At 36.0% G+C, this 21,202-nt stretch overlaps 1 protein-coding gene across 3 annotated transcripts; it reads left to right on the top strand.

Annotated features, from left to right (window-relative positions):
* Nucleotides 1-49: 49 nt before the first annotated feature.
* On the top strand, nt 50-19,347 carry ATAD5 (ATPase family AAA domain containing 5). Of its 3 annotated transcripts, XM_075044363.1 has the most exons (24): nt 50-395; nt 1,374-1,584; nt 1,771-3,169; nt 3,511-3,598; nt 4,193-4,357; nt 4,886-5,024; nt 5,500-5,584; nt 6,058-6,239; nt 7,071-7,228; nt 7,533-7,686; nt 7,929-8,222; nt 8,396-8,492; nt 9,348-9,430; nt 9,548-9,693; nt 9,815-9,965; nt 10,416-10,586; nt 11,576-11,694; nt 12,593-12,686; nt 12,920-12,984; nt 13,909-14,089; nt 14,850-15,037; nt 15,368-16,230; nt 17,390-17,554; nt 17,745-19,347. In XM_075044363.1, the coding sequence occupies exons 1-24, from the start codon at nt 330-332 to the stop codon at nt 17,821-17,823; spliced, it is 5,343 nt and encodes a 1,780-aa protein (XP_074900464.1). In that variant the 5' UTR covers nt 50-329; the 3' UTR covers nt 17,824-19,347. The 3 variants fall into 3 exon arrangements, with proteins under 3 accessions (XP_074900464.1, XP_074900463.1, XP_074900466.1); XM_075044362.1 differs by having other exon boundaries at nt 1,374-3,169; XM_075044365.1 differs by lacking the exon at nt 50-395 and having other exon boundaries at nt 1,494-1,584; nt 3,072-3,169.
* Nucleotides 19,348-21,202: the final 1,855 nt, after the last annotated feature.

The following is a 21,202-nucleotide window of genomic DNA, read 5'->3' as shown; positions in this document are numbered from 1 at the left end:
AGGGGGGGAGTGGGGGGTGGTGTCGGGCGTGGCTCCCCCGGCACGTGACCGGGTTTGCGGTGAAGGGGCGGGGCGACCGGCTGCGGGGCCCTTGTCACGTGAGGGTGGAGAGCGGACGGCCGTTGGCAGCCGCGGGTGGGTCACGTGGGGGCGCCGTGGCGCCGCCCCCTTCCGCGCGGAGGTCTGAATCTTGTCCCGCGCGCGCTTTTCTGCCCGCCTGCCTCCCGCTCCTGTCAGGCGGCGGCGGCCATCGGGCGGGCCCGCTCCATGGCGATAGGGCGAGCCTCCCCCCGCGGCTGAGGGCTCCGCTCCCCGCCAGCGTCCGGGGCATGGTGGGCAGGGTCGCCGTGGCCGCGGCGGCCGCCTCCCTCCCCGGGAAAGACGGCGACGCTCAGGTGGGGACGCGGAGGCGGGCCGGGGGGGCCGCGCCGTGAGGGCGGAGAGGGGGGGCTGGCGGCGGTCTTGGCGGGCCGGCCTGGGCGGAGGGCGACCCTTTGTCGTCGGCGCTTGACACAGAGCGTCTGGGGGCTTTTTGGGGGGGACGACGGGAAACGCCGCCTGGGCGCTGCGGGGCGGCTGCCGTGCCCGGTGCCCGGTACCCGGCTCCGCGCCCTCGCTCGCAGCCCGGCGGTCGGCGCTCGGGAGCGCCGCGCAGCCCGCGGCCCAAAGCTGTCATGAAACGCCTTCTTGATGGGGCACCTCTGCGGAGTCCCCGGTAGCTTTGGGAAGATCCGTTCTCTGTCTCAGAGGATGCGATTTCGGAAAAGTTCGGTTTTTGATAAAGTAGGAGAGTTATAAAAGTCTTTGTGAGCCGTCTTTCTTGGGGTCGTGGAAATAAATTCTCTTTTACGGTTCGGATTATGACATGAATTCTCTTGTATTCGTTTTCTCAAGTATTTTTAAAGGTATGCTTTCTTCTTAAGACGAGTTAGATGTTTACGGTAGGATCGTATATCTCTAAGTGATGTAGGAATTTTCTGTTAAGCGCTCTACAAATGCTCAGGCGAACATCTCAAGGTAACCAATAGGTAGAGATCATCTGAATTGAAGTAGACTTTCTCAACTCTAATATTATGAAATGTATGCACAGCTGTTCTAAAGACCTTGTGGTCACTTTCTGTTTTGGCGGTCTCAAAGTTTCAGAACAGGATTTTTATTTATTTGAAATGGCTGAATCTTTATTTCAAGCTTAGACGGCTTTTGAAAACATAAAGTTGATGTGCACAGTCTTAGTGCATTGGCGTGAGTTTTTTATCCTCTGAAAAAGTATTAGTGTCACTAATATATACTGCAGATACTGTACTTCGTTATATGACCATACTAAGTCATCTTAAGTTTTTGAAAACTGTGATTAATGTTGAACTTTTTTATAGCCATGCAAGAAACGGCGAGAGGAGGATACTTCTGTAAAAACAATCACAAGATACTTTTCACCATTAGCGAAATCAGTGGACAAAGTGTTGTCACCACCAAAACCCAACAATATATTGGATTATTTTAAAAAGACATCTGTAACTGAGAAAGCTACGTTACCAGTTGTAGCTGGAGAAAATAAAACACCGTTGGATGCTGATGACAAAGACTGTAAGTCACCTTTTAAACCACTTTTAAAGCGGAAGAGGAAAGGGAAGAAAGCTAATTTAAATAATAAGCTGAGAGAGATGAAAGGATCTGAGAATGAGCATGAAATAGAAATTAGTCGTGATGACAGCAGAGAAACAACAGGACTGAAACAACACAGTAACGATTTTATTGCTACTTGTACTTTAGTTGACCAAAAATGTGCAAGAGAATCAGCAGAAGGTGATGTGCAAAGCGAGAACTTCTCAGATGCTGTCATCTACAGAAAAAACGCAAAGAAAGTTGGTTCTGAAATAAATGGAACAAAAAATAGGATAAGAAAATCAAGGAAAAGGAAGCATAAAGTAGATATGGATTTGTCTGAAAGTTTTTCAGCTGAAAAGGAGCTGAATGAGAAGTGTAAAAAGGAAGATAAGAAAAAGATGGTATCTCCTACAATAGCAGAGTGTGACGCTACTATTAGTGATTCCAGTTTTGCAGCTCAGACGGATGATACGACATCACAGGTAAATAATAGTATAATAACAGTGTCATTTGAGGACTTCTTGAAGAGTCAGGGAGAAGATAATGTAGATCATGTTGAAGAAGACACAAAGCCAACAATGGACAATTCTGCTACAGCAAATGAAACTGACAAAAGTGATAGTATTAGTGACCCAGAAAAGTGTGAGGAATCTCAACAGCTACCACTTAGAACAGTAACTGTCCTTGCCCAAGTTCATTCCATTCCCCCCAAATTAGCTCCATTACGTAAGGAGCAAAAAGGGTCTAGGAAAATAGCTTCCATTTTTTTGAAGCAGAAGGGATGTGTAGGGGAAAAAGAAAGTAGCCCACCCCTCTTGGACAATGAACAAACTGAACAGGTTACTCAGAAAAGAAAATCTAATGTAGTTATTGAGGAAGAAGAATTGGAGTTAGCTGTACTAGAGACTGCAGGGTCAGATCCTTTGAAGCCAAAATGTACTCTGGAAGAAAGGCATCAGTTTATGAAGGCGTTTAGACAACCAACATCGCATGTAATAAAAAGTGGAGTTAAAAAGGGTCCTGGAAAACAAAAGCAAGACATTGGAAAGTCTTCAAAAGAAAAAGAAAGACCTGAAGATGGCATTGCTTCAAATAAAGGATTAGGAAGTGGAGTACCAGAAGATTATGTGGAGAAATATACACATTCTGGTCCTGAAAGCAATAGAACTAAAACCAAAAGACCTAAAAAGTTTCAGAAAAAAGGAAACAGAAGAAGGAAAGCTTCAGAAACTAAGGAAAAGAATGTCCCGAATACTAGCAATTATAATGAAGATGAGGATTCAGGAGCTAATGTCCTTACTAAGGAAAACACCTTAGATGTAAGGATTTCATCAAGTCCAAAAGTGAATGAGTTAAGGAGGAGTTTAAGGCAGAAGAAAATCAAAACATCAGAAAACGTTACACCTAAAAAAAACAGGATTAGAAATACCTTCTCTGAAGATGAATTAAGTGGCTGTCCTTTACAGACGTCTACACCAAAAGTAAGCAAGCGATCCTTGAAGAAAAGTAACGTGTATAAAGCTGAGGTGATTACCATGCCCTTTGATGGAAACAGCCCAATAAGGTAAACATTTTAGAGTATATTCTACCTTTTTGCAGTTTGATTTCTTCCAAGTATTTTAAGAGTAAGACATAATTCGATTGGAATGCATACCAAAGCTGCATGAATACTGATCATGGTGGGTAATACTACAGAAGAACCAAAGTTGACTCTGTAAATGTACTTGCACTAAAGACATTTTAAAAAATCCCAAACAACAAAAAAACCCAAACAACCACCAATTAGGAGGGTTGCTACTGTTTGCAGCAGCACTGTATTTTTAAAAGCTTTTGAAAATGAGATTGAGAGTAACATTTCCCTTTATCATAAAGTAATAATTTCATAATACTTTTTTCCCTAATTAGAATGAGGTTTACACGTATCAGTGCGACTACAAAATCGAATAAAGCTGAAGTGATGAAAAATGAAGAGTTTAACTCCAAAAATATAAAGGTAATCTATGTAACAGTTTATGTTTCAGTATTTGTCATTTACTATATGCTTATAACTGTGTTAATGTTCAGTATTGTGTAACAGTCTAATGTAATACAGTAAGACAGTTCTCACGTGCCCTGTGGAAAGATACAATTGCTGTGATTTATGATAGTATTTGAGATAGTTTCTAGTACAGTTACTGTACCTTAGATTTTAAAATATGTTTTATTAGTGTAAATCTGCTTTTCATAACATAACAGAAAAATCCAATAAAATAGTATGCTCATATTCTTCAGGTTCTCAGGATGGGACCTAGTGTTTGGGCACAGCAGAACAGCTTGGGCTTAAGAATGCCACTGCCCATATTTCATTTGTTCTGTGGACAAATTGGAGGATCCCCTTCTAGGGCTCTCACTCCCTTTTGAAAAGTATTTATATCATCTTTGTTTGCTCCTCTTTCCCAAGCTTTTGTTTTCTTTTTGATACAAGTAAAATTTTATAAAAATCATATGCTTTTATGAATGTGAAAAATTATATTAATATGTGAAATACTTACTGAATATATTGCTGTTAATTGCCAGGTATTTTGGTTCTTTTGTACTTTGTTAACAGATAAGCTCTACTTCTAAAAATATATCCAAAGCGAAACAGCTGATTGAAAAAGCAAAGGCTATACGGCATAATAGATCAAAGGTTAATGAAGACTTACCAACTCCTGTGAGGCGCTCATCTCGACAGCAAGCTCTTGCTGAAAAGAGAAAATTACAAGAAAATGAAGTAAGCCTGTATACTTGGGGGGGATTATTTTGATGTTTTTGCGATTCATTTAAGCAACAAAAATATTTCTTACCTTGCAAATGTTTCTTTTAAAGAATCAAATAAGGTAGGTATCTATGCAGTGGTATGGTAAATGTCAAATAGTAAAGTAATTGCCAGGCATAGCCTGGAAAGCTGATCCTAATGCAGATCTATAACATGCACCACATGGTCACACTTTAGAAATTACTCTTTCTCTTTCCTAATGGACAGTCAAGGTGTCTGTCTGTTGCAAATGTGTATATTTTAGACATTTAAATTTAAATGAGAGTAATTCTGGCCTTTGTTTATATATTGGAGATCTTATTCTATATACTTTTTCTGTGTAAACAGTAATAGAAGTATTGTATAATCTTCAAATTATATTTGCTAACTTCTAAGCTCTCTAGCAGTTTCTTCAGTTTTCTCAGTACTGATTACTAAATTGTATTGTTAATAAAGGAGGAAAAGTTGTTGTTTCCTTTCTTATATTATTTGCTTGCTTTCTAGGAATCGGTAGTAATTTTAGATTCAAGCCTGACTAATACCACTGCTACAGTGCAGAATGTGAAGCAAAAGAATCTTCGGAGCTTAAACGATGTTTTGGGGAAAAAGTCTAGAAACTCGAAGGCTGCAAAGAACTCAAACGGTAATTGGGTTTTACTGGACGTGTTTAATTTTTATTACAGTTATTGACTATTATAACTATTTTATAAAGCTGTCTTTGCAATACATTCATCTTTTCGTCTGATGTTTTTATATAATGTTCCAATATATACTTTTTATTTTTATGACATGAGTTAATAGTGCAGAGGTTATTTACACGTGCTGCTTTGATTTTTCTTCATTCAGGGAAAACTGTTTGAATAACAGCCAATTGTACATCATGTTTTGTTGTATTCTAATTTAAGGTGGGGTTTTTTAATGTTACAGAGAATAATGTCTATAATGATGAAATAACTAGAAATAAAATTATAATGAATTTTGTCAAAATAGTCAGCTTTCCCTTAAGAAAAGGAGATTCCCTAATGTTATTAAATGGAACATATAAATAGTGAGCAGAGAAGTAAGGTTAGAATGCTATATCAGTGCTAATCTAATCATGGTTTTTTTTCTTCTTAAAGGAAAACTGGGATATCCACCTTCCTTCCTAGGCAGAAATGCTCAGAACTCTGCAGGTGAACCAATTGTGATTTTTGATGAAAGCAGGTCAGTTTTCAAGATTGCAGTTGCTTAAGAACCAAAATATATTTCAAGGTTACTTTAACATTCATTTTACAAATTTAAATACACTTATCAAAATGTGATATAAATGTTCATGTTTTTTTACACTGATCAATATGTTAATCTGCTTGCAAAATTTGGGGGCTTTTTTTGCCAGTTGTTTCCTCAACCATTGTTGAGCCATTTTAGACTGTTGAAAATGTAGTTGATGACTGATTAAAAAGAAATCCTAAACTGCATATAAAAATACAAAACCAAAGAGGATTATTTTTAATTCAAATCTCTAACACAAAATTTAAAATTAAATGTGAACTTTCTACATTTAAATTAATTTTAGCAGTTCTTCCAGACTGTTCCTAACTCGTGTGTAGAAGTGAATATTAAATTCTGTTGTAAGCCTTATATAGTTAGTAGCTCTAATGATTTTTTTGTTGTTGTTCGTCTCTATTTTCATAAAGTCAAGATGCATCTGAAAATTCTCAAGATGATGATCAGTTCAGAGCAAAACGTGAATTCTTGATGAGTGGGTTGCCAGAGTCACTGAAAAAACAGATTGCAAAGAAAGCGGCAGCAATGGAAGCATACTCTGTTGCAAGTTCATGTTTTAAGACTGTTGTCCATGTACAGCAGAAGGATGACTGTAAGCTTTTGTTCAGCCATTCTGTAAATGTATATAATAATTTCTAGTAAATCTGTGCAGAAAAGAAAGTTGAACAGCAGAACTTACTATTATGACTGGAATAATTGGTAGTTTCCTCTTGTTTTGTGTCACAGTAAGAAAACAAAACTTACAAGCTTCCAGTGAGATGTTTTTGAATACACAGTTTACAAATTAAATTGATGCTAAAGTAATGTGTATGTTTATGGGTGGGGATGCAAAATTCTTAATATTTAGCCAAAAAAGTTAGTCTTTCAAGTTTCATTTTGGAGAATAAAGATCATGTTGGACTGATTGGGGCAGAAACCTTTTCATTCTGACAAAGGCAAAATATTTCTCAAAAGAGAAAAGAACAGCCCATTTCTTTCCACTAAGTGAGGGAGTGTGCCACAATGTTCTTACAAAAAGGGCATGACAGAAAAGCAGAAGGTAGAATAGCACTTAACAGAGTTTATATTTGCAAACCAACCAATAATCAAACAAAATCCTTGGTGAGCATCTGTCCTACAGAGAGCCGGTGAGGGCAGAGGTTGTTATTTAGAGTGAGCAGAGCCCAGGAGCAACTTACTGGAGAAGTGTTGTATGCAAAAATGTGCAAATTTTGTTCTGCTTGTGGGAGGTGGAATTAATAAAGATAAAAAGTTGACGCAGTGTAAGTTAAATAAGCTTGGCTTTGACATGATAAAGTTGTAGTTAAAAGAGCGTTTATTCTTCTTTACTGTGGGATGGTTTTGTCTCTGGCTGTATCTCTGTTTTGTTAACAAAAGTTTCCTCTTGTTGTTTGGGTTTTTTTTTGTGGGGGTTCTTTTGTAGGTTATCCACTGTGGAAATTGAAATCACCATCGTGTCCTCTACTAACTAAGCTAAGGAAACTGAATACTGAAGTCACTAATGTCACAAAAATCACTCTCTCACTTGGTGAATTTTCCACTGTGAATTCAAAACTAACTGCAAAATGTTCTGCACCTGTGGTTAGTACTTTAAAATGGGGGCTTATGTTACAAGAAAAATGAAAAGAAAATTGAAATTGTTTTGTTACTTGTTAGGACTTCCGTTGTTTTAAAAAATGCTGTAGTTTGAATCTGTGTCGGTCCTGAATTTTTTTTTTCTTGTATGTGATTTAGCCATTCTGCATTGTAACATTAGACAATTCTCAAGGCTTTGTGTTAATCTATGGGTTTAACAAGACAGCTACCAATTTAAATTATGCAAAACTGTCATTGTTATTCTGTGTAATATTTTCAAGTAATAAATTTTTTTCTGTGTGTGTTACAGCTTTCTGGCCACCGACCAGTTTTTCCTGATACATTCAGAAAAGATTTACTAGATGAGATCATGTCTTCTAATTCTCAATTTCCTGTGAGAAAATACTTCTACAAGTTTCTGAAAAAGCAAACAGAATGGTTGGGTTTTGAAAACAGTATACAAGGTTAGTAATCTACATAGGGAAAAATAAATACACACTCACACTCTCTCTGGCATAAAAAGGCAACTTGGAATTTCCAGAAATGTTTCAGTGAAGGAATACTGTCGGTGGAAATAAATTGGTCCTCACATTTTAGGTCATTTTGACCAAAATCTTCAAATATGGCTTAAACAAACGTACGGTTGTAATGGACATAGCTTGAAATTTTAAAAGGATGTCATTTTTTTTTCCCCCTCCTCTCTTAGAAAGCAGAGATGGTACTGCAAATTCTGAGGTAAATCAGAAACATCCTGACAATTGGAAGGAAACGAAGAGGAAAAGGAAAGAAACAGAAGACCACAAATCAAAAAGAAGAAAACGAATTGAAGGTACAGAGACGGAAATAAAATCCAGAGTTTCCAGGAACCTTATTTCTCTCGTATCTGGAGAAAAACAAGCAGAAACAGGACAAGCAACACATTTGGGAAAAAACAAGACCCAGAAACCAGATGTTATGACAGAAGACACTGAATATTTATCGGAGCCAAATGCACTTACAGGTAACTGCATTTCCTGTCTGATTTTAATTCTCTTTGCACTGAGGTAATGTATATATGATGTATTTCAACTTTCCACTGCGATGCAAAAATCATATCTAGTCTTAATATTTTATTAGACTTGATCAACTCTCTTGCATGAAGAACTATTTAAAAATGGGTATTTTCTTCTGTAGGTGTTGAAAAGGAAGACATGCTCTGGACAGAAAAATATCAGCCTCAAGATTCCAGTGAACTTGTGGGGAACAAGAAAGAAATTGAAAGGCTACACAGGTCAGAAGTGAGAGCGTGGATCCATTCTTAAAATAATTCAAAACATCCTGTTACTTGATTATGCTCAAAGAAGTGAAGTCAGTTATTTTACACTATGCTTGAATAAGATTTACAGGGTGTATGTTTGTGGCCTTTGTTTTGGTTTACTTCCAAAAAGTTGCAGAAACAAATTGTCAGTTAGTCTTTTCAAAAGAAAGATCTTTTGGTCATAGTTTCTTCTACGGTAATACCTCAGTAGCTTGTATGGTGTAGTACAAAACGAAAACACACGTGAAATGCTACATAAGGCTGTGGGATAGAATGAAATACTTAAGTAATTAATGCTGTTACCATTTGAGTAAAAATTATTTTTGTCAGGTTATTTAAGCTTACACACTATGAATGAGACGTAGCAACTTACCAGTCCTTTTCCATGCTTCCCTACAAGCATGCCTGATCCTCATCTTCATGCACTGCCTCCACTTTTGACAGTCCTCAAGTCCATACAATATATTGTGCTTTTAGTTACATTTTCTGTGTGGGTTTAAGTTATTGTTGTGGCTCTTATGCAGAATTTAAAGATCCATCAAATGATAAAGCATTTTCCACAGTTTATGTAGTTCACTAAGTGACTTGTTTTTATACCAATCAGCTAATAGAACGGAGAATGAAGAAGGAATCCTTTTTTACAAAAGGATCAAACAAACCCTGAACAATTTTGTTCTTTTTTTTTTTTTTTTTATCTGAAAGGACTTGTTATCCCTTTCAGAAACTTATCAAGTGGCTGATGTCCCCTAGTTTTATGTTCTGTTCCATCTGAATTTGGTTCACTTTATTCAGCAGTAATTTTTATTGTTCTGTTCTTTCCTTTTATAGTTGGTTAAAAGAATGGAAAAAAAGAGCTGATTGGGAAGAAAAAAGAAATCAGAAAGGGGAAAAGGAGGACAAAGAGCATCAAGGTGCTGCTAGAATTGAAAATAACATATATAGCTTCTTGTTGTTCAAGTTGGCGTAAAAATGACATGAATTGATAATGGTTTGAACAATCCTTCCTTTTCTTTTAAATAATTCTACAGATTCTTTGGACAGCCTTGACTTTAAAGAGAATAAATCTGATATTGAGGAAGAGACTAGTCTTTGCAATACAGTTCTGATAACTGGCCCACCAGGAGTGGGGAAAACTGCTGCAGTATATGCTTGTGCTCAGGAGCTTGGTTTTAAGGTTTGTGGAGTCCTTTCCTTGGTGCTGTTTTTCTTATTTGTAACTAGTGATATGAAAGCACTCGTAATACAGGATGTCTAAATATATATTTTTTTAATATATAAATTAAATACAATTGCAGATATTTGAAGTCAATGCCTCTTGCCAGCGTAATGGTAGACAGATACTGTCTCAACTAAAAGAAGCTACTCAGTCTCATCAGGTGGACAAAAAAGGCATTAATGCACATAAGCCTTGCTTTTTTAACAGCTGTAGCAGTGCCAAGTCACCAAGTAAGTTTCCTGGTTATATCTGGGGTTTTTGTTTGGTTGGGGTTTTCGTTTTGTTTGTTTTGTTGTAGGAACTGAGTTCCCCAAACAATTTTTAGACATCAGCTGTTTAAAAAAGGTAGCAAATTTCAGCTTATCTGGCCATAATAATAAGAAATGCTCTGTTGGTTAACGCAACTACATACCAAATTAAATCATGACTTTATCAAGCTGACTGACTCTTGATTATCTTAAGTTATTTCTGTACTGGTGGAGTAAGTGCTATAGCACTTCTATAGAAAGCTGAACAGAATGCATTCCCTATAACAGGAGAAAAGTAAAACAAGCAGAAATCAGCACAGTAAACCTGTCCTGTACTAGATACAAAACTGAGATTTGCTCTAAATTTGCCTGAGAAATGTCAGTCTGAGATTACATTTCCAGCTTAAGTTTAATATAAAACATATCTTGCAGAAAAAATGTATTCTCCAAAGAAAGTTGTTTCACCAAGAAAACCTCCACTGTCACCAAAAGGAGCAGGATTAAAACGAAGCTTACCCCCTAAAACACTCGCAAACTATTTCAAAATTTCTTCCAAACGTAAAGGTAATGATGGAGGAGTAACATCTCAAGAAAAAAACAAAGGTGGGTATGACTATTTAATAATTATTTACCTCTGAAGATGGAAAAGCTATACTGTAATACTATATATGTGGAGCTGTGTGGAGAAAAGAGTAGAGCACACTTACTATGCTCTAACTGCCAGCAAGAATAATGTAATGCATCTCAGGTACACCTAACTATATAGGAAGTTGTCATTATTCTGTATTACAGGAGAGTTAACTAGGGTACAGACAATCTGAATTTCAGTAGGCTTTCCTTAGTTGTTTGGGTTTGGGTTCCCCCGAGCATTTAGGTAAGAGAAGATAAATTAAAACTGTCTCTAGAAAAACACCTTTATGCTATATCAGTGCCTGTTTCAGATTGGTGTGCAATGGTCATTGTGCTAGGTGGTGTGTATATCTATCTATCTCAAAATGACTGCCACAGAATTAAGAGGTCCTGTAAAGCCAATAAATGTTTGATTACTTACTGTGGATTTTAATACATAGAAGGGCACACTGAAATCTTTGAGTCTCTTAACATTGGAAGGTATATTTTCAAATGTTTCATGGGATCTGGAAGCCTTAAAGACAGGTTTTTAAAAAAGAAATAATATATTTGGGCAACCAGTATTTTTGCATAGACAGTAGAGAGGAATGCATGAGCAAAGTGCTGGATAGAATTGGGGCAGTTGAGTGTAGTCCTTGTCATATTGCACTGTCTTGAAGGGATTATATCTACTGCATGCCCCCAAGACATCATAGGTCACAAACAGAATTATGTGCAGAATTAATTTTACAAATAGTCAGCCCTTCACCAAACAGAGTTGAATTCCCAGCAAATTTGTTGCATTTTTCTTGTAAACAAGATACATCAGAAAAGGATGTAGGTCACATTTCTAAGTTTTTGTGTCAGTGTAAATTTTCTTAAGTAGTTTGTACTTGGAGTGGTTTTGAAACCAGTGTCTAGAATGCATATTAAATGTTTTCAGTTCTCCCATAATTCTTGCTCAATTCTTTGCCCATCTGCAGGAAATACTCAGGATTCATGTGAAGAAAAGAAAGATGCTCAAGTGAAGCCAATAAACAAAGAAGTAGAAGGAGGAGAACACAATAGAAAAAGTGCAACATCTCTCATTCTTTTTGAAGAGGTAAAATTCATGTGAAATATACTGATGTGAGCAATATGTCCTTTCATTATGTTTAAAGAATTTAACTTTTTTTCCCTTCCTTCTTGAGACTTCTAGGTAGACTCAAGTGCGAGGATTATCAGCTTCTTAAAAATTAATTCAGTGTTTACTGATTTCATCCTCATGAATACTTCTTTAACTCTATTCACTATTTTACAAAGTTATTTTAAAAGATAGATAAATTATCATCTATCAACAGTTGTTCACTGTTGGAAAAGTTTGCAGGATTCTGCTAATTTAATTCCTTTGATTATGTCAAAAGTGTTGGTTTATAATTTTACTCTACTTACAGGCACTGAGACACTTTAAAAGTCGCCATTAACACCCCAGTAATTACAATATCTAAGCCCACATTAAATTCTTCTTTTCTGTAACCTCTTGCCCAAAAATGTCTTTGAGTCTTAAACTAAAAATACAAAATTGCAGCCAAGAATGTAATTTCAAGTAAATAAAGGAGGTACAGCAATGTTGCCAAATGTGGGTTGATCCTACAGATCACTGGTGCAATTCTATTAAAAAGAAAAAACAAATGTCAAAAGCCATCTGGACATGGTCCTGGGCAACCTGCTCTGTGTGACCCAGTTTAAGCAGGGAGGTTGGACAAGGTGATGTCCAGAGGTCCCTTCCAACCTCAACCAGTCTGTGATTTTGTAAGCTTCAGTACGGAAGACGATGATCAAAGTGTTGTGTGCTAACAAGTGAACTTTACCTGAAGCATGCATACTGTCATTGCCCATGCATGTTCAAGAAATCTGTATTAATGTTAAGTCTTACTTGGTCGTTATCAGTATGACTGCATTCACAGCCTGTAGCTATTGTTAAAGCTATTGATATTTTGCACTTCATTTGTCTTCTATAGGTAGATATAATATTTGATGAAGATGCAGGATTTCTAAGTGCAGTAAAGACATTCATGGCAACTGCAAAAAGACCTGTAATTCTTACTACTAATGGTGAGTAGTGTTTGCTATGGAAATTAGGCTTTACAGACAGAAGAGCCTCTTTCAATAAGATGGCTTAAATGGTGATGGTTGAATACAGCTCCTAAATGTAAAATTAAATGTGTGGAGACTATAAAGTGAGTATTTTAGTATTTGAATAAAGATACTGGCTGCTTTAATGGGTAAAGAAAATAATTAGTTTTGAACATAATGTCGTGACAGTTCGCTAATATCTCTTTATATAGATCCAACATTCAGCTTAATGTTTGATGGCTATTTTGAAGAGATCAATTTTAGAACCCCTTCCTTGGTAAGTCTGTGTTTAGAAATGCAGATATGTCCGAAGCAAGTAATTGTCAGCTAATTTAAGTTTGAAATTTAAATGTTGGTGTAGATTTATATTTATCTGATGTAATATATCTGTTTCATCAGAAGACTGTTTTTGGGAGTTTTATGCAAGGATGTGTAGGATGTATTTATCTTTACATGTAGAATTTTTATTACTAGCCTGGAAGATTTATTTTCTGAACCGTTTAGTATATGAGAGAATTACAATAAGAACATCACTTCATCACTTAATTTAGTTTGTAGGATGTAGTAAATAACTTCATAGATGATATATCTAATAGCTTTGATCTGAAGGCTGACTATGCCTGTACTGGTTCATTCATTAAAAAGTATAGGAACTACTCTACGAATATTATGCATTATTCCTTTAATGTAAGCACTAGTATTCTGTATAGCAAATAGTTTTATTTGCAGCTATGTGTTATATGAAAAACCTAAATAAATGAGAAACAGAAGGAACTAACTCAAGAGGGGGAATTTTTTTAATGTGAAATTGAAAATCTTTTCGGCTACCAGACAGTTGCAGAGTTGAAAGAAAGAAAAAAAAAAAAACACCTTTAAAGTTAATATAGTTCACTAAGATCTGTTCATGGGTGATGAGAAACAAGGTGTATGTGGTTTCAGGAACGTAGGCAGAATATGTGTGTGTTGTTCGTTTTTAATTAGTTGATTTTCTAAATTTAACTTAATTATCTGATGTGAGCTGTTTGGATTTGGTACGGTATTCTGCTTTTCTATAGAGGTGTTAACATAGCTGTAATCTAATAAACTAGATTAAAAGGAAAAATGTATTGCAAGCATAAATAGAATAATTTCCTTCTGTGTGACATATTGAGTCTGAGCGGTAAGAGCTGTTTTCAGTGGTCTTTGTCTAACTTTTGTTTAGGTAAATGCTGCTAGCTATCTTCAAGTGCTGTGTTTGGCTGAGAATCTACGAACAGATGTAAAAGACTTAGCTGCTCTGTTAACCACAAATAACTGTGATATCAGACAAAGTGTTCTGTACTTACAATTTTGGGTTAGAAGTGGAGGTGGATGCTTGAAAGACAAATGTTTGGCACATTATGGTAGGTTGATTTAATTTCTTTTTAAAAAAAATTCTCTATCTTAACATGTATTTGATTAAATCAAACCATTCTTAGACATGTATGAATACATGGTAACTTTCTGTAAGAGTCCTAAACATTTGGGTAGGGTTTTGGGGTTTTTTTCCAGCTACTTCAAAGCCTTGTATATATGCATAGGGAACTAAAAGTTTGATTTTTATTGCACCTGTTTATTACCTACCATTATGGGACGTAATTATCTTCCTTTCCTCTTCTGAGTAGCAATATTGGGCAGAGCAGGGAGCCAGCAGTAGTTTCCCTTCAACTTGAAGTTTGCAGTTCTTTATCCATTTAGCTGAGTTGTAGGTAATTCACCTAGAAGAAGCAGAACTGAAAAAGGAGATAAATTGGACAGCTAGCAAGCAGGCAGCAAGGGTAAGAACTTGGTCCCAAAGGATACAGGAAGAGTATCATCAACAGGTGTGGGTGTGTGAGCAAGCGACAGAGACTAGCAGGGCATGAAAGGAAGAACAGACTATTTCAAATGGTTACATGCAGAGATGACGGGAGGGCAGGCAGATGGCTAACGCTTAAAGAAACAAAATGGGGATGATGAATGGGCACGGGGGATGACTTATTTCAGTTGTTATATTCCTTCAGAACTGCAGCAAGAGGCGACAGTTACAGTATCTTTTATAAAAGGAATTGAGGCAAAGAGGGGGAAAATCAATTTCATGATGCAATTGTTTCTTTTCAAGTAAAGCATGTTATCTTTGTGCAGGAGGAGATGAGACAAATAAAGCAGGTCACGTAATTAATTCTGAAAAGTCTACTGATTCCAAGACTGATTTTTGTCAAGCTGATGCATGTCTTCAGGAGCTTCCAAAATGTGATACAGGCTGTGTAGAGACATTGCTTGGCCTTAAGAATATCCTGTTGCCTTCAGAAGATTTGTTTACATTTCTTAAGGTATTTTTGTAGTTGACTAGCTAATACTTCGAATGATTGCTAGATAATTGAGTGTAATAGTCACTATAAATAGCATCTTCTTAGAAGCAAATCTCTTTGAAAAGGTTTGTTGTAGAAATTACGGGATTCTGTCGTCATTAAGCAAAATCTGAACTGGGGCAGTCTCCTGCAAGCCAAACAGTCCCTTGCCTCATAAACACAAAGCCAGGAGTATGCAATTTTCTGTAATTAATTTTTTTAAATAAAAATGTTTTTTAATGTATTAATAAATTTTACATTATTATTATTATTATTATTATTATTATTATTATTATTATTATTATTTTACAGCACAAAATCACAACCACGGAGAAATGGAATAAATTGATGCAGCTTCTCACAGAATTCCAGATGAAGAAAGTGGATTTTATATACAGTAATCTTGAACTTATTCTTCCCTTACCAGTGCAAGTTCTTTCAGACCAATCTGAAGCCTCTAACTCTATACTTGAAAGGACTACCGTTGTTTCTTCGAAAAACAGATCTACTAACAGTTACTGCTCTGGAAAAAGTAGCTCTGGAAAAAGTAGCTCTGGAAAAAGTAGCTCTGGAAAAAAGTCTAAAAAGACAAAGAATCAGAAAAGGCTTGATACATTGGATGATAGTGACTTATTTGATACTGGACTCAACTATTCAGCTGAATTCATAACTTTGCCATCGGATAGTCCTACGTCACGTGCTGAAGTGAATAAAGAGGAATCAAAATTGTTGATGAATAAAGAAGAAAAAGAAAATAAAACTAAAACCTCAGCAAATGAGAAAAGGTCTGCTCTTGTTTCTCAGTGTCTGAATTCACTGACTGAATTTGTGGAGAACATGTCTTTCTTGGATTGCTGTGTAAACACTAACGCCAAGAAACCCCTGGAGTTTTCTAAAGATGAAGGATTTAATTGGACAAATGGCAAAATCAAAAATGGTCTTTGTGATGAATTCAGTATAGAAAATACTGATTGGTGGAGTTCCCAGAGCTGTAGTGAAATAAAGGCAGCTATTGAAGCACTCAGTTTTAACAAATGTTTTGTTAATATTTCACAAAACTTGGAATCTTCTTTAAATACCAGTAAAACACCTGAAAGTGATCAGCTGGAGGGACTTACTTTGCATATTTCAAACACAAGAAATTATGTATCCTTTAATCAGTCAGCTGATTCAAGGTAAGACTTTGCTAATATTTCTGGAATGTAATGCAGTTTTTTGTCAAAAGAAGAATTTCACAGGGTGTAGGACTGTTTCAGATACTATGAATACACAATCATACCAATATCAATGACATCAGTATGTCTCAAAATGCTGGAATACGTTGTTCACTTTGCTTATATAAGCTTAAATTAACTGCTTAGCAATGTGCAAAAGTGTTTCAATAGCCTGACTATAATGTTGTTCAGGAATGGTAGCCTTAATCTAGTCTATTTACTTTAAAAATGAACAGACAAATACCACCACCCCCACCAAACGAATAACAAAAACCTAAAGGGATGGCTTTTTCAAGACAGACAGAGGGACTGAAATGGATTCTGCAAGTACTAGACATGCAAATTTTTCATCCAGTGCCTGGTTGTATTGAGCCTGTTTTAAATGCATAGGTGTTGGTTGATGAAGACCTAACAAAATTCAGAGCAAAGCTCTTGCAATTTTTTTTGTAGTAACTTATGCTAGTGAAGAATAACCTTAATATATTATAAAAGATCAAAGAATATATTGCTGCTAGCAAGTGTGGATATGAAAGATTGTTTTTAACTTAAATAAGTCATCACACCTGAAATGGGCATAATAGGTGAATGAAACCTATTCAAGTGTCTGAATAGGTAAATGGGTTAGACTCTTATTTCTGTAAGTCAGTACCCAGAGGAGCAATGTCAAAATGGATCTAACCATCTAACCTGTGACCAAGTTTGGCCAATATATCATGAGTTATACGTTGGATCTGATATTTACATTCTGGCAAATACCAATCACATGACGCTTTTTATTTTTGAAGACCATAGATGCTTTTGGTTACCTTATCTGATGGATGTACTAAACCTCATATACATAACTAGATTGTGAAGACCTCCCCAGATTAGACTCCATAGTTAAGCTAAGAACATTGGCCAAACAAACTACGGTCCCTCATGTTTCGGTCTGAGTGCAGCTTTGGGATGCTGTGTAGGTAACACACGATCAGAAGTTGCAGGCATCTAATCCATTGGGACACAGTTTTGGACATAAGTATGTTTAAGAGATTTTTAAACCAGTGGATTTGATCATAAAGGAACAAAATAGGGACTACACATTCTTGAACAAGAAACAATAAAGCTTCATTCTCCATTTTAGCATTCACAAAAAAGCACAGAAGAGGCTGGCAGCCATCAGAACTGTATTTTCCAGAAGTCCTTTAAACCTGGGTAATAAGCAAGCCAGCATACTTGAATACCTCCCCACTCTTCGCAGTATCTGTAGGTCTGAGAAGCTTAAAGAGCAAGGGAAGACTAAAAGAAGGTATGTTTTGGTTTTCTTAAATCTTGCTACATTTCAGTATACAAGGTAGTTATGAATTTTAATAAAATACTTTGTCAAATAATTCTAGACAAGAAAGGTGAATGTTTGCCTCTCCAAATAATAAAAGTGTTACCTCTTATTTGGAAATAACTTTGTCCCCTTATAGTCACTTCTACTTTTCTTTTTATAGGTTCTTGCATTATCTTGAAGGGATTCATCTTGAAATACCCAGACAAATGATAAATGGTCTGTCTTTGGACTTCCCTTAAAATTGCTAACACCAGAAATACTTTGTGCCTGATGGTGGTATTCTCACCATAGTTTGATTATTTTTTTATTTTTTTTAACCACATTATTTTATTGTATATTCAGAGCCATTTGTATATTAAATTTCTATAAGTATTTAAAATAATGTATATATCTATTGTCATGATACTGCTCTCCACAACTGAAATGTGGGTGGGTTTGGTGCTTGTCCAATAAGTGCATTTATAATATTAAATGCACAAACTAATCAATGGGGACTACTTCATACTATTTTTCTCTGTAATTTGTGTATCACATAGCAAGAAGTCTTTTTGTAATGACCAACTGTCACAACTTCCACAGCAAAGATGCTTTTTTCTGAGGAGACACTTTTATTAAAATAAGCTTGTTTCTTTCTGAAGTTCCAGTTAAGTGTTGAATAACTCGGGGTGGGAGGGGGCAGGGAGAGGATGGACAAGTCTTCTAAAGTGTAAATGACTATGAACAACTCTTCACAATAACGACTAGGTAACAAAGTCTTTATAAAGCACTATGCCTCAATGTACATATATTTGTATACAGTCATTTCACTTCATTATTTACAGCTGTCAGATCTGCATGTTAATCTCCTAAAAAGGTAGAGAAATGATTACCGTAGCTGAAGATGGTCTCAGAGATTAGGCAAGATTTTGTAAATAATAATTATTCCATTGTTACTTTGGTTTCAGTAATATTTAACTCCTTCTAGTCTTGTATATTGTGTTCTATTTTTATACTTCATTTTGTATTTGACAAGATTTCAGCCTGATTATTTGTGATTGAATCTGGTTTTATATGACAATAAATTTGTGAGACTTTGCTACAATTCTGAATATTTCTGTTGTATGAAAAGTAAGACTCCTAAAACTTAATGTTTTCAGTCCATAAAGATGATGTTTAAGGGTTTTCTAACTGGAAATATTTCAACCATTTACTCTTCCACCTTTTATATTGCAGTTGGACTGTTTCTCTTCCTCAAACTGAGTCAGATTGGTGCCATGCAGTGGTACTCCACTTACCTCAATGTCTCTGTAATAATGAGGAAGGCCATTTTCTAGTACAGTCTGTTCTCATCTTATATTTTTCATGTCTAAAAGATGTTCAGGAATTAGAAATATTTATGAAAACAGTAAATTATTTTAAGCTTTCGCATTGTAGATAATAATCTTTATAGCTTATTCTTTCTGTAGCCCAGAATTATCAAATAAGAATGAAATAAAGCGGTGGCTGTTAAAATCTTAATGGGTTGTATTGTATCAATGGTCTAAGCAACTACTGTACATTTTTGTAAAAATAAATACATAAAAATTAAAAACTTTTAAAAATAAAAAAGTAAAAGTATACCTGTTCACTGCTTTATAAAGGCAATCTCAATCTAACTAGGTTGCAGTGGGGACCTACATAAATTGGAAACAGGCCCTATAAAGTATTATTATTTTAGGAAATTCATGAGTAATTTAAAAGACATAAAGTAGAAAGCAATGGGAGACAACTTAACTTCCCTTTGAAGTCAACTCTTTGGTTCTAATAACTGCCTTAAGAATTATTTTTTTTTATAGAAACTCCAGGCGATGGTGTCCAAAAGGAGTCCAAAATGTCAGGTGGAATTCAAGTATTTCACTTCTTGATAAGATACTTGTGTGCAATTAACCACATAAAAACAACTCAAGCTAGTTTGAATGAAAGTTAATCTATCTACCTGTGATGATTTATTTGAACTCTGATAAACTAGCAATGTTGCATTTTATGTAGCAAGTATAAGCATCTTTTTTATGCTAGAAGAAAGCAAGTTTCCATGAGGGATGGGCTGGTCTTGAGAAAGAGATCTGGGGCTGGTTTTGATTAACTCAGCTTAAAAGGAAATGCTTCACAAAATCCATTCTAGTGCTGCAGAAGTCGCCTACCTTTGATTCAAAATGTTTTCCTGCAATAGTTTGGGCCTTGCTTAGTACTTTATACTGCCCATCAAGCTAGTTTGTGTGCCTTATGTAGTAGGGCACTCAACATTGCTTCCACAGTGTGAAAGTATTATGTAAGAAAAAACAAGCTTCTCTTTGGAGCAGTTTCTTCCAAAATGTAAAAATCAGCTTCAGGCACCCTGGGAATGACTGAAGATACCTGGAAAGAAAAAAGACAAAACTCATGCTGCAATCTACCTAAACAAAAGAATTCAGTGAAACCAGAAGTAGAAAAAAAACCCCTCGAGTTTCACAGTGACTCTACATCCTATTTAAGCAGTAGTTATTACTAGGTGTACACTAATTTAAAAACAAAAAAAACAAGAAGCATGATATTCTTGTTGAAATCTTAGCCAAGTTTCAAGTTTTTCTTTCTTTTTACTGTCATCCCAATATTGCTTTCTAGAATGTAAATGAAAGTGACATTATTCTACAATCCTATGAGTAATACAGAAAAAAGCAGTTAAGCTTTAGGCATGTTCTTGCAAGCATATGCTGTATTAATACTAATGCAGAGTAGAAGCAGGAGGATGGAAGGATCCCTTTACAAGCAAGACTATCTCAGGCTTTGTAAAAGCCTTGAAACAGGGCAAGATGTATCTTGACATGAGGGCTGGGAAGGACGTGTCCCTTGCAAGTTGCAGAAAGGCACTGAACCTCAACCATCGAAGTATGACATGAAGAAAAAATCATGGGGCTACTGACCAATCCCAGTTTTTTTGGGTGGTGCGTTTATATGTTGTCTTGAATATCAATTTTGCAAATGTACAGATTCTCTTTTTTTATTTTACAGGATTTGTAATGACAACAGGGTAAGTGCTGAAAAGAGATTTTATGTAGGTAGTTGAACAACTCAACTTTTCAGATATTCTGCTGTTTATTTCATGACTTAACAATATTTAAAAAAAAACCAAAAGGTATAACGCTATTTAGTGCCTAAAAAGATGGAAAAAATGTGTCAGTACTTTCAACTGATAATACATCTCTAGTATAGTATTCCATCATCTGTAAAGTATCTACAGCGTTTTTACAAGATTATACATGAACTTTACTGAAGAAGAATCGCCTGTTATAGTCCACTATAGTAATGCAAGTTAACTATGCAAATTAAGTTTAACCTCAAACTCGTAAAATGAAAAATACTTGAATACTCTTAATCCATCTGATTTCATTAACCTTCTTGAAAATCTTTACCTCGTCTTAAATTTTTCTCTTTCATCTTTTTCATAGATAAACTGAATATCAAGTCACGGACCTTTTGGCATTGGCTTTCTCCTGAAAGAGGGACGTTTTCATTAGGACTTGCAAATCCTGAAGTGCTCCGTTTTCCCTCTATTGAATTACGCTGACAGGCTTTTTTCTTGTGCCACTTTGGTGTCGCACAGCTGCTTCTCTTATACCGTGT

The sequence above is a fragment of the Buteo buteo genome, chromosome 13 (genome assembly GCF_964188355.1).
Source record: "Buteo buteo chromosome 13, bButBut1.hap1.1, whole genome shotgun sequence".
In the NCBI taxonomy this organism is placed as follows: domain Eukaryota; kingdom Metazoa; phylum Chordata; class Aves; order Accipitriformes; family Accipitridae; genus Buteo; species Buteo buteo.
Note: the sequence above shows the minus strand (reverse complement) of the source record. Positions and strands in the feature narration are given on the sequence as shown.